Source organism: Diorhabda carinulata, chromosome 1 (assembly GCF_026250575.1).
Source record: "Diorhabda carinulata isolate Delta chromosome 1, icDioCari1.1, whole genome shotgun sequence".
In the NCBI taxonomy this organism is placed as follows: Eukaryota; Metazoa; Arthropoda; class Insecta; order Coleoptera; family Chrysomelidae; genus Diorhabda; species Diorhabda carinulata.
This window is the reverse complement of record NC_079460.1, coordinates 19,605,613-19,617,580: the sequence shown is the minus strand read 5'-3', so window position 1 is coordinate 19,617,580 and position 11,968 is coordinate 19,605,613. Positions and strand designations below refer to the sequence as shown.

Here is an 11,968-nt window from a genome sequence, read left to right as displayed (position 1 = left end):
CATTATTCATGTAGTTATTTTTGTTCTGACTCGACTGAAAATTCCCTAGATTCATTCGTATTCCCACAACTTAACGTCAAAATGCTCTAATGTGATGTGATAGTGGTCGCCGAGGAACAATGATGACAAAGTGCTTGAAATTGTTGTAATATCAATAAAGAAGATAATTTAATAATATGATAGTATGCTAGCATCGACAAATATTAGCAAGGAACATATTTTTTTGTACATTCAAATATATAAGTGATTTATCGGCTTTGCATACCTCGGCGTTCATTTCATTAATTTGCTAAAATGTTGTCTATAGGACCAAAAATGGATGGGGGACCAAATATAAAGTATTTTGAGTCCCCAGAAACACTCACTGCTCTAGAAGCAGTGAAAAACTGGTTACAGAAAAATGGGAAAAAGGTAAATTTTGCTTACAATCAGTAGTATATACAAAATTAGTTATGATTTGAAACGTATATTGAAACATGTTTGTAATGTTCTTTTATTTTAAAGTACGTCCAAAACGAACAACTTACAAATAAAACACTATCCACAACTACAGTTCAATTTATGCAATTTCAAGAGGATTTTTTGGGAAAGAATGCCCAGAAGCCAACAATGACGCGTATACCTGTAAGTACTAAAAAAAATAATCAATCTTTATTATTTTCAAATGTTTAATTTTGTTATTTATAATATTACCCAACATTATAAAACATTTGTGAATTTTACATCAATATTGTTGCAAGTATTGTTATAAGTTTTATTTTTAGGTTAAATATTTCTTAGATTTTAAGCCGGGAGGAGGTCTTTGTCATATGCTTTTAGCTGCCTATAAATTTAAGAGTGAACATGGCTGGAGAAAGTTTGAAATACCAACAGGAAAGGTAATATTTTGTTTCCTCTTTTCAACTATAATTCAAATGGTAGCAATAGAAATTTATTGTTAACATCTTCAGATTACAAGTGCGTATAACTTAAATATATGAACATTTAAATATATATGTTATGGACTTTGTCAAAACTGTTGATTATAATTCTTTTAAATTACGTTAATGTGATATTCATCAGTGATGATATATATAAAAAATTGTGAATGCATGACTTCTTAGTTCCCTGTTTTCAACATAAACATAACATGTTTTCCTGTTTTAGGCATTACATATATCTATATTTCATTTCTATTGAGTTTTTATATTCCGTTCAGTTATATTCTATTAAATATTTGTTGAATTGATAATCAATCACTAATTACTTCATTCCATTTGCAGATATATTTTTAATACATTTGAAGATAAGTGATATTTGTCAGAAAAAATTTTAAATGTTTGTAAACAATTATTTCTATTATTTTTAAATCGTTCAAATTTTTTTGGTATGCATTCTTGGAATGAATGAGTAGCTTTAAACTTTCATTTTGTTATCTTGTTATGAAGGACACATAAACTTTTTTCTTTTATTATTCAAATAGATCTATTATATAAAAATATTGCATATCTTTGAATGCTAAACTAAACACTTACCATGATAAACAAGCTATGTTTGTCTATAACAATAACTGAATAACTTAATTAACTTGTAATGTACCTTATTTCGGGAATACTTTGTTCACATTATGTAACATTTATATCCAGTTTTTTTTAATTCCAGAATGTGTCAAAACTGGAACGTGTATATGAAATGTTCCAAAGTATGGAAAAGGCACTAATAACTGCAAAACTATATACCTTGCCTATTGTATTTATAAAACCAGAAATCGATAAGGCAGTAGCTCAAAAAGTAAAAGAAATGGTCAGAAAAAGAAATGGACAAATAGTTGAAACTGAAGATACAGCTACCCACATAATATATGGCTCAGTTGATCCACTTAAGGATGAATATGGGAGACCTACATACAAAAGAGATAAAATGGTTATGATGCACTGGTATTATTTTCCAAATTCTTTCGACACTTGGGTCAACCTGGAGTCAGCTGGACTGGAGGGACTTACGATTGAAAATAATTCTAGTCCTCACTCAGGACCATGGAGGGTGAGTTGTAATTGGGTTTATGAAACTGATCAGTATAATGAATGGATGTCGGAGGAGGATTATGAAGTAGATGAAAATGGAGTGAAGAAAGTACATCCTAGATTAATGTCTGTAGAAGATTTAATGAATCCTTCAGAAGATAGGAACAAAAAGAACAAAGGTAAAAGGAAACGCTCCCCTTCTCCTCCGTCAAAAGTAGGCAAAAGAAAAAGTGGAAGAAGTCCTGCTGTGGGGAAGAAAACAAGACCAGAGGATCCCGAATCTGAAGATTTAACGAAAGACATGGAAGAACCAACCCCAGAACCTAATATAGTTGAAGTTAATCCTACTCCACCACCAACAAATCAGCCTGTTAAGAAAGATCATGAATTACAACCACTTAAAGGAGGATCTATAACTGATTTAGAAGAGAACGAAGAAAGAGGTGATGATTCTCAAACTGGTAAAAATAGTGATAGTAATACACAAGACGATGGACAAGAAGATAATGTAACTGAGCAAACTCATCACATCATTATTCCATCTTATTCTGCATGGTTTGATTATAATTCAATACATGAGGTGGAAAAAAGAGCAATGCCCGAATTTTTTAATGGAAGAAATAAATCTAAAACACCAGAAATATATTTAGCTTATAGGTGAGAAAGTTATTCTTAAGAAATAAATTTTTCTTCCCAAAAATTTATTTTGTTTTCACGTTTATTTCACTTCTCTTCTTTGAATAATTTTTGATATTTTATTTGCAGAAATTTTATGGTTGATACCTACCGGCTTAATCCCACTGAATATATAACTAGTACAGCTTGTAGACGCAATCTTGCTGGAGATGTTTGTGCTATAATGCGAGTCCATGCATTTTTGGAACAATGGGGTTTGATAAACTACCAAGTTGATACAGATTCCCGGCCTACACCTATGGGTCCACCGCCCACATCTCATTTTCATATCCTTTCAGATACACCATCGGGTCTACAACCTATTAACCCACCCAAAACTCCACAACCTAGCGCGGCAAAAACTTTATTGGATCTTGACAAAGTTCAGGATGTTAAAAAAACTGAAAATACAACAGAAATTTCTAGTTTTGGCCTTAAATTAGATCAGTATGCTAAGAAACCCGCTGTTTTAAGAAACAAAAGTGCAGCATCTCTAACGAGGGATTGGACTGAACAGGAAACGTTATTATTACTAGAAGGATTAGAAATGTATAAAGATGATTGGAATAAAGTGTGTGAACATGTAGGTTCTCGCACTCAGGATGAATGTATTCTGCATTTTCTTAGGCTACCTATTGAAGATCCTTATTTAGAAGATCCAGAAGCTGGAGGGGCCTTAGGACCTCTAGCATATCAACCTATTCCCTTCAGTAAAGCAGGAAATCCAATAATGTCTACGGTTGCATTTTTAGCATCCATAGTTGACCCTAGAGTGGCAGCAGCAGCCGCAAAATCAGCTATGAATGAATTTGCTAGAATCAAAGATGAAGTACCTGCCTCTGTTATGGATGCTCATTTAAAGAATGTTGAAGCTTCAAATGCTGAAGGTAAGTATGATCCTGCTGCTAATTTATCACTTACCGGTATAGCAGGAACAGTACCTGATAAGGAAGAAGAAGATAAAATTAAAAAGGAAGAAATTAAAGAGGAAGATAAAGTTGCCGAGGAAAAGAAGAATGGTGACAGTAAAGAAGAAAAAAGTAGTGATAAAATAAAGACAGAAACTTCAGATGTCGAAAAAGAAGAAAAAATTGATATATCTGAATGCAAAACAGAAAAAGTTAAAGATAGTGAAATGCAAAGTGCAGCGGCAGCTGCTTTATCAGCTGCAGCCGTTAAAGCCAAACACTTAGCAGCTGTAGAAGAAAGAAAAATCAAATCATTAGTAGCTTTGCTTGTTGAGACCCAAATGAAGAAACTAGAAATTAAACTAAGACATTTTGAAGAACTGGAAACTACTATGGAAAGAGAAAGGGAAGGTCTTGAATATCAAAGACAACAACTCATCACAGAAAGACAACAATTTCATTTAGAACAGTTGAAAGCTGCTGAGTTTAGAGCTAGGCAACAAGCACATCAAAGGTTACAAGCCGAACAAGGACAATGGGCTGCTCAACAACCACCCACAACACATTCAACCCCACCTACTGAAACTGGACCAAGTACAACTCCTACACCTCCATCTCCCCAAGCAGCAGCAGTAGCTTCTCCACAAGCTCCGCCTCATATTCATATATAAAAACAAGATTAGAGGGGAGGTTCATGAATCCTACTTTCCCAACTAATGCCACAGTTTTTATAATGGCTGAAGTATTAATTTAGGAAGTCTCAATTTATAGTTTTTGCTATAATTTTATAAAAATTAGATTAAGTGAACTTTTTTTTTAATTTTTAGGCTACAGGTAAAAGTGGCTTTGATAGCCTGAATAAATTTCCATTTAAATGGAATACTACAATCATGATGCTTTATGCTAATTATTTTGTCTTTTCATTATTTACTTCTACATATATATTTAATTCAAATTATTGTGTACATTTAATTCAATTTATCATGTATATTAAATTCTATTGAATTGATGATTAGGAATCACGTTTTTATGGGATTTATAAATATGTAATGTCCCATTTTAAAACTTAGGGTATAAAAATTGTTAAAAACGATACAATAGTTGAACGAATTGTGAATTATTGCAACTAGACGTGCTGAAATAATGGAAATTCTCCGAAATTTCATGACAAATTTCACGGTTTGCTTAGGGACTTTAATGCATAATCGTCAGTGTTGAAATGATTTTTATTTCTTCAAGAGAGCTTTGAGTTGTGAAAACTTATGTCCTCATTTTTTTTGCAAACAAAAAGAAACTGATTGATATTTTCTTCAATTTTTTACTTTGATAGGAACTTATATTTACATTCTGTTCTGAAGTGAATAATAACAGTAATCACTCGCTAGTGGTACCTACAGTAGCCTTATTAACCTTTTGAGTACTGATTTTATGGAAGACTTTTATCCACATATAACGGATTTAATGATAAATTGGTGATATAAAGATATTTTTCAAAGAACATTCCAATAACAAAATGTAAATAAGTGTATAAATGAAACAAAATAGAAATATTTATAAAGAACAAGAACTAGCTTTGTACTGTGTGGTATTTTTCAAAACATGTCAGTAATTGCATAGGTATATGGTACTGTTTGCACTGTCAAGTGTTTTCTTATTTTATATTTATAACATACGCCGCACAATTGTGTAGGGTGTTTCTTTAATTCCGTTTCCAGAATATTCTCTGGAAAATGTGTCAAATTTTTCGCTTGCAAACGATGTCTTGCATCGTTACTTGAAGGACGCCCACAGGTATTATAATTTGGCAGGACCACTTATGCCAATAATTCTTCATTCAATAATTTTTAAAAGAAATTGGACAGTGCCTGTTTTGGTTCCACAATTGACTTTATTATGTAGAACATGTGAATTGAAAATAGCCATTTCTATTAGATAAAACGCCATTTTTTGTAACTTTTTCACATTTTCTCATAAAGGAAAGCACACTAGCAACTAGTCCTGTTTATAAACTCCTTTCTTACCTGTATTATATTCGACTATATTTGATAATTTTGTCGAAATTGTCATCTTTCTTTTTTCGCTTTTCTACAATATTTGAATGCTTTGCACTAAGCATGTATACATCATTTTTATCTTTCCATTTTAGTGGGATGATAACATTTTGGCCTCTCCTTTTTTTAGTTTGAGGAAAGCAAGTTCTTTTGGCATGTGCTTTCTATTCTTTTACACAATTCTAACTGCAATTGTATCTTGTTCCAGTAATGCTAAATATAATTGTGGAAACGAATACCAATTGTAAATTGGTTGTGCCACTTCTAGGACAAACTCTCATATGCTGCTATATAAGTTTCCGGTAATTTATCTGTGCCAACATAGATTTTAAATCAAATACAATAACCTGATGAAGACTCGCAAAGCTTCTAGATCCAAACCTCGTTCGTTTCGATGGATTGAACTCAATATAACTTAATTTTCCTTTGAACTTCCTAAGAAATTCATCTAGTGATTCTGCGCTTTCTGAATTATAAAAATTGTAGAATTTATTTCTATTTCTAATTTTCCTAATTTTATTATTTTTATCCAACTTTTCGTTGTCTGTAAAGTGAAGGAATCTTGTGACATCAAAAACGTATCCAGTGGCATAGTGGTTGTAAAAATTGAAGTATTCATTATAGTTCTTTTTGACCAATATGAACTCAATTTAGATATTTTAATTGAGACATAAGAATATATAATGCGATATATCCTTTCATTTCATCCACAGTTAATGGAAATCACTTTAGGTTTCGTTTAATTGCACATTCTTTCACAATTATTTGATTGGGATATCTATTCGTTTCTTCTACTGTCATTTTCCAAAAAAATAACTTGGTCTAGCCCTTTCAATGGTGTACAATTATCACCTAATCTACGCAGGTACAAAACATTGATTCTAGCTATTTCTTGAAATTGTTTTATATCAGGAGGATTTTTTTTTCATTCTCTAATTCACTGCCTTAATTCTACTTGGTACTATCATTTTCGCTGTCATAAAATGGATTTTTTAATTCAGACATCTCCAATAGCGTATCAAAAAGAAAACAGGGATAAAATAATAATAAGTGGAATTAACTTTATTTGCAACTGTAAGATGTCAAAAACCAACGACAGGAAATTATTGGCGAACAACGCCAACTGGTTGGAGTACTTCAATTCAGATGACAAGTCAGACTCGTCCACCGTAACTTCGCTCAATAACAGATGACGAGACTCATTCATCAAATGTACTCAAAGGGTTAAAAGGGATATTGGTATTTTTTTATAAATATTCGTATTTTTAATGGTATTTTCTAGTGTCTGAGATTTCATAATAATATTGAGGTTTTTAACACCGTTGATCTAATTTTGCTAACTTCATCAACTTTATTGATTTGAACGGTGATGTTTTTAGGGAACATGTGTAAATATATGCCACAGTAACTGTTTCAGAAAGACTATTTATTTTTGGAAATAGAGCTTTTGATAGTCTCTATAGTTTCTTTTAATTTGATATTTTGAGTATAAGATTTCAATCATCGCCTCAATCACACCACTAACATGAAAATTTCAGGGAACAGTTTTTTATTGATCGGGTGCTTCTGAAATAATTTTATTTATATAAACAGTACAATATCTTTTATATTCAACAATTGAAATTGTTTTGAGGGCTTATCTTTTTGGACAAGTTGGGAAAATCAGTGAGTTTAGTTGTTAACATCGAATAAAAGTGTATGTCTAATCGTCCAGTACAATATTTTATTATACACAATTATTGAGAATCAACAGTTGAATGGATTGACAAAACAAAACTCACTTATTTTCATTAATTATTAACATTAATATTAATTTGTGTTGAACGTTTAATCTGAAAATTCATAATTTACTTTATATACCAACTCATCAATTGTCCTAACTATGGTTTTTTCTAGTGTTAATCCTTCACTATATTGAATCATATACATTGCAATTTTTATACTTTTTACACTATTTTTTTTATAAAATATATATTTAATTATAAATCTATTAGTTAAATTGTATTGACCGATGTTTATTAGTATGAACGTTACCTTAGTGCAGGGGTCGGTACCTTTTTTGGCCGCGGATCAAAATCAACCAAAACTCGAGTATTAAAACAGCATTTTAGAAATTAATAACATACAGTGGAAATTCGATTAACCTGACTAATTGTTGTCGTTAGGAATTCGGATAATCGAATGTATGAAGAAAAGCAGGTTTTGTGAATTAAAATAAGTTCATCTCTTAGGTGGTCGTCCGGGTTCTCTTTTCCCTATTGGTTTCCCTTCAAGTAAGATGCGTGGCAGTCTACTCTCTTCCATTACCAGTATCTTTTTGACTCCCCCAACTTACGGTGTCTTGCACCCCTCATTGTTTCCTGATGTCAGTGTTCCTGATTCGATCTACTCTTGTTTTTCCCACTATAGTCCTGAGCGTTTTCATTTCGGCTACCCGAAGCATGCTTTTCGTTTTGTTTGTTTCCTCTCTGGTTTCTATTCCGTATGTTATTTATACATCACATTTATAAGTAGACAAAATGGCAAAGCCATTTTTTTAATGATGAACACCTCGTAGGAAGTAATGCCCAACATGTTGATATCTTGAGAAAATTATTGTCTTCTGTATTTTTCAAATCGTTCCGCAATTTCTTGAATTTTTATAATCAATTTCTAAACTAATATTGTCAATTTTAAGATATTCAAAATACTCCAAATTTATAATATTTTCTTCTATTTCATCGAGCTTTATTATAAATGTAAACATTTCTCCACGTTTCTTAAAACTTTGAAACCGATTTTCATATTCACTTTTAATGACCGAAATCCAGTTTTCGAATATATTTAGATTGCGTTCATCGGTTTTTTCTTTTTCATATTCCCTTTCTAACAAAGGAAAGAAATGGAATTTTTCAGTTTCAAATAATATCAATTTTGAAGTAAAACTCTTCCATTCCTCACACATTTTCAAAATTGTGTACATTGAAATCATTATAATGGTTCATTATGCCTGTTAAGAACAAAAGTCTTGAAAACCATTGTTTATGTGGGTCATTTGAAATAACCAAATGGGTCACTCGGTGACCCACAGGTCACAGGTTGCCGACCCCTGCCCTAGAGTATACCATCCATTTATTAAGTTGAACTTTGAAGAGTTATTTCAGGCAAATTTTTGTGCAGAAATTCAGAAAAATTAAGATTTTTGGTTGGAAGTAATAAGGTTTATTATTATTTTTTATTGAATTTATAAACGTTTAAAAATTGTCACAGCTTTATTGAAATGTATACAGTCGACTCTCGTTAATTCGAAACTCGAGGGAATGTATTACGAATTATCGAGTGTTTGAAATATCAAATGGCTCGAAATTTGTGAGAGAAAATAAATAAAACTTCGAATTAATAAGTGTAATTATAATTTATTAACTACCATTCTACTCGTATAACAATGTCAAAAGTTTAGAGGTACATACATGTATTCATAATGTGAATTAATTAATCTTTCGAAGGAACTCTATTATACTGGTTTGCTCCAAAACACATTGCTGCTGTTTAATAACTTTTTAGGGGTGTTACAGCTCTCCATGCCTTGTCAATCAGTAAAATAGCTGTCAGAACTGTGATATTTGCAGTTGGCTGCTTGTCGAGAGAATATAAAACGAGCTTAATTTCTTTACGATAGAATGTCTTAAAATTATGGATGATCCCTTGGTCCAATGGTTGCAATTTGGAAGTTGTATTTGGCGAAAACAAATAGAGTTCCACGTTGGACAATGTAGGAGGACTGTTGTGGACAGTGCAATTGTATAAAAATAGTAAAATTTTCCGCTTTTGTCGTTTCATGTCCCCATCAATTGTTAAAAAGCTCTGTCGTCATCGAAACTTTTTTGTTAGCTCGATAATCAGTAGGAAACAATTTCACTCCTTTGAAACATCGCGGTTTTATTGCTTTTCCTATCACTAAGGGTTTGAGTTTTTCCGATCCGTCCATATTTACTGCAAGTAAAAGTGTCAACCTCTCATTACTATGTTTTCCCCCATGACATTTTTCATTTTTAAAAGTAAGTGTCTTATCCGGTAAACATTTGAAAAATAGGCCAGTTTCATGAGTATTAAAAATGTCTCGGGCATCATAGTTCTCAATCAAGGTCTTCAATTTACCGTGCCAATCTAACCAAACTGCTTCATCAACACTTCCACTTTCCCCACAAACTTTTTCAAACACAACTTCATTTCTTTTTTTGAAATTTTTAAGTCACCCTTCGCTTGCCGCAAAGTTTTTAATTACAATCTTTTCGCCTCTTTCTCTCTGCAACTTTGAATTGTCGAGTGTTGGACGCCTATGAGTTCGAATTAACGAGTCGTTTTGTTATATAGTAATGATTTTTTCATTTGAATTACCAAGTACATAAAAATGTATTGATTTAGTTCGAAATATAAAGTGATTTTGTATGGGACTCTTGATAACTTTGAATCATAGAGAGATTCGAATTATCGCAGATTTGAATTAACGAGAATCGACTGTATATATATTTAAAAATGCACTTTTTTGTAATACAAATCTAATACCCTTCGAAGTTTTAAACAAAGAGATTCTGACACAATTATTTTATTCAATACTTTGTCAATTATGCATAACTGATATTTACTACTAATTATTGTATCAATAAAAAAGAACTATGAAATTAAAAATTTGTTTGATTAGACAAATAGGTGAGTAAAAACAATAAGCAGTATCAGGATTATGTTAATTAATGAGGACTACCAAGTGAGATCTCCGAAATGATATGTCAAATATAATTTTTGGATGAAGGTAATTAAAAACCGGTATTCTTAACTCACTCCTTTCACAAGCGATCGATCACCAAAGGAAATTATTTGATTGGTAGCGATATGGAATTTTTAAATTCTCATGTAACCTTCCGCTCGCAAATTTCTAACACAAGTGACTAGTTATGGTAACACCGGATAACGAGGTCTGACTATTAAATAACGAGACTGGTTACGAAAAAGGGTTTTATTATAAAAATTATTCTACATTCGAATGCTACACTTCAATATACTCCCCTCCCTTCGCCACACACCTTTCCATACATTTTTCCACTGATCAAAGCAGTGCTGGAAGTCTTCTTTGGTTAGCGCCTTTGGAGTCTTTGCCGTTTTTTGCTTTACCGCTTCCATCGACTCAAATTGGGTCTCTTTCAAAGCAGATTTTATCTTCGGAAACAAAAAAAGTCGTACGATGCCAAATCTGGTGAGTACGGCGGGTGTCCGAGCACTGGAGGGCGCTTACTGGCCAAATACTGCTTCACAAAAAATCCACGAGTTGTTCTTCCGCAACTTGGGCCGTTTTTTACGAACTCGTTCTCGCTGTGTTGCCAAAACTGATAAATAGTAAGTCTGGTTGACACTCACCCTTTGGAACCCATTCAGCCATCTCGATACCGTTGATGTCGAAAAAAAAAACCGTCAACATTGCCTTGAATTTTGATTTTCTCTCTCGGCACTCGCTAAAACGCTTGTCCTCATAGGCCTCTTGCAACAATTTATAGCACTCAGTCGAAGTTTTTTTCAATTTACCGAGAAATTTGAGATTGATACGTTGCTCCTAACTAAAGCATTTCAACTGTGTAATTTTTTCCTTTCTTCTAATATCATTTAACTCAGGAATTATTTGGGGAACTTTTATGAATGCATCTATTATTTCTTGTCTTTTGAATACCTCAATAATTGTGTGAAAGCATCGACTTAATGTTGATTGGGAGATACCCAAACAATAATTATTACCTACATCTTGCTGGTAACTACCAGTACCAAAAAACTTCAATGCTGCCAATAGCTAAATGAAATAATTTCATTTTAACAGTAAATGTCAAAGGAATCACGAACTACACGTTCAATAGGTGCATCCAATAAATAATCAATATAATCCATGTTAAACCTAAAAAGAGACTGTCAGGAAAGAAGAGAAGGCTGAATCACATATGTCCACAATTGATTCTCCTTAATATACTCCTTCTAGATGGTAGGAGTATATTTTAGGCCTATTTATTCCAAACTTCTACTTTAGTATCATACTCCAGAGTGGTGCACACCGACTACATTTTACTCCTCGGAGGATATTTTAAAAACTTCTTCAGTTAATTACCCCAGATCTTTAGATACTACATTAGTATTCAAAGCAACTGAGGTCTCCAACATTCCAATCTTTTACTAACTTAAGTAGTAGGCAAATCTCCTGCTTAGTGCTCGTTACCATTGGAGATTATTAACCACTTTTAATAGCCACATATTTGTAATAAGTTTATATAAATAAAAAAGGAAAACAGTTCTTACTACTGTAGTCTTTACAGGT

At 32.3% G+C, this 11,968-nt stretch overlaps 1 protein-coding gene across 1 annotated transcript; it reads left to right on the top strand.

The window, feature by feature from the left end:
* The first annotated feature begins 4 nt into the window (after positions 1 to 4).
* LOC130897237 (SWI/SNF complex subunit SMARCC2) lies at positions 5 to 10,013 on the top strand. The gene is made up of 5 exons (XM_057805995.1): positions 5 to 411; positions 505 to 624; positions 765 to 878; positions 1,642 to 2,660; positions 2,769 to 10,013. Exons 1-5 carry the CDS (start codon positions 295 to 297, stop codon positions 4,255 to 4,257), a joined length of 2,859 nt encoding a protein of 952 aa, XP_057661978.1. The 5' UTR covers positions 5 to 294; the 3' UTR covers positions 4,258 to 10,013.
* Positions 10,014 to 11,968: the final 1,955 nt, after the last annotated feature.

What these genes read in the sequence shown, in the direction of transcription:
- LOC130897237 (XM_057805995.1), top strand. Translation starts at nt 295, where the DNA reads ATGTTGTCTATAGGACCAAAAATGGATGGGGGACCAAATATAAAGTAT. An exon ending in TACAGAAAAATGGGAAAAAG is followed by an intron (nt 412 to 504) that starts GTAAATTTTGCT and finishes TTTATTTTAAAG; the next exon opens with TACGTCCAAAACGAACAACT. An exon ending in TTGAAATACCAACAGGAAAG is followed by an intron (nt 879 to 1,641) that starts GTAATATTTTGT and finishes TTTTAATTCCAG; the next exon opens with AATGTGTCAAAACTGGAACG.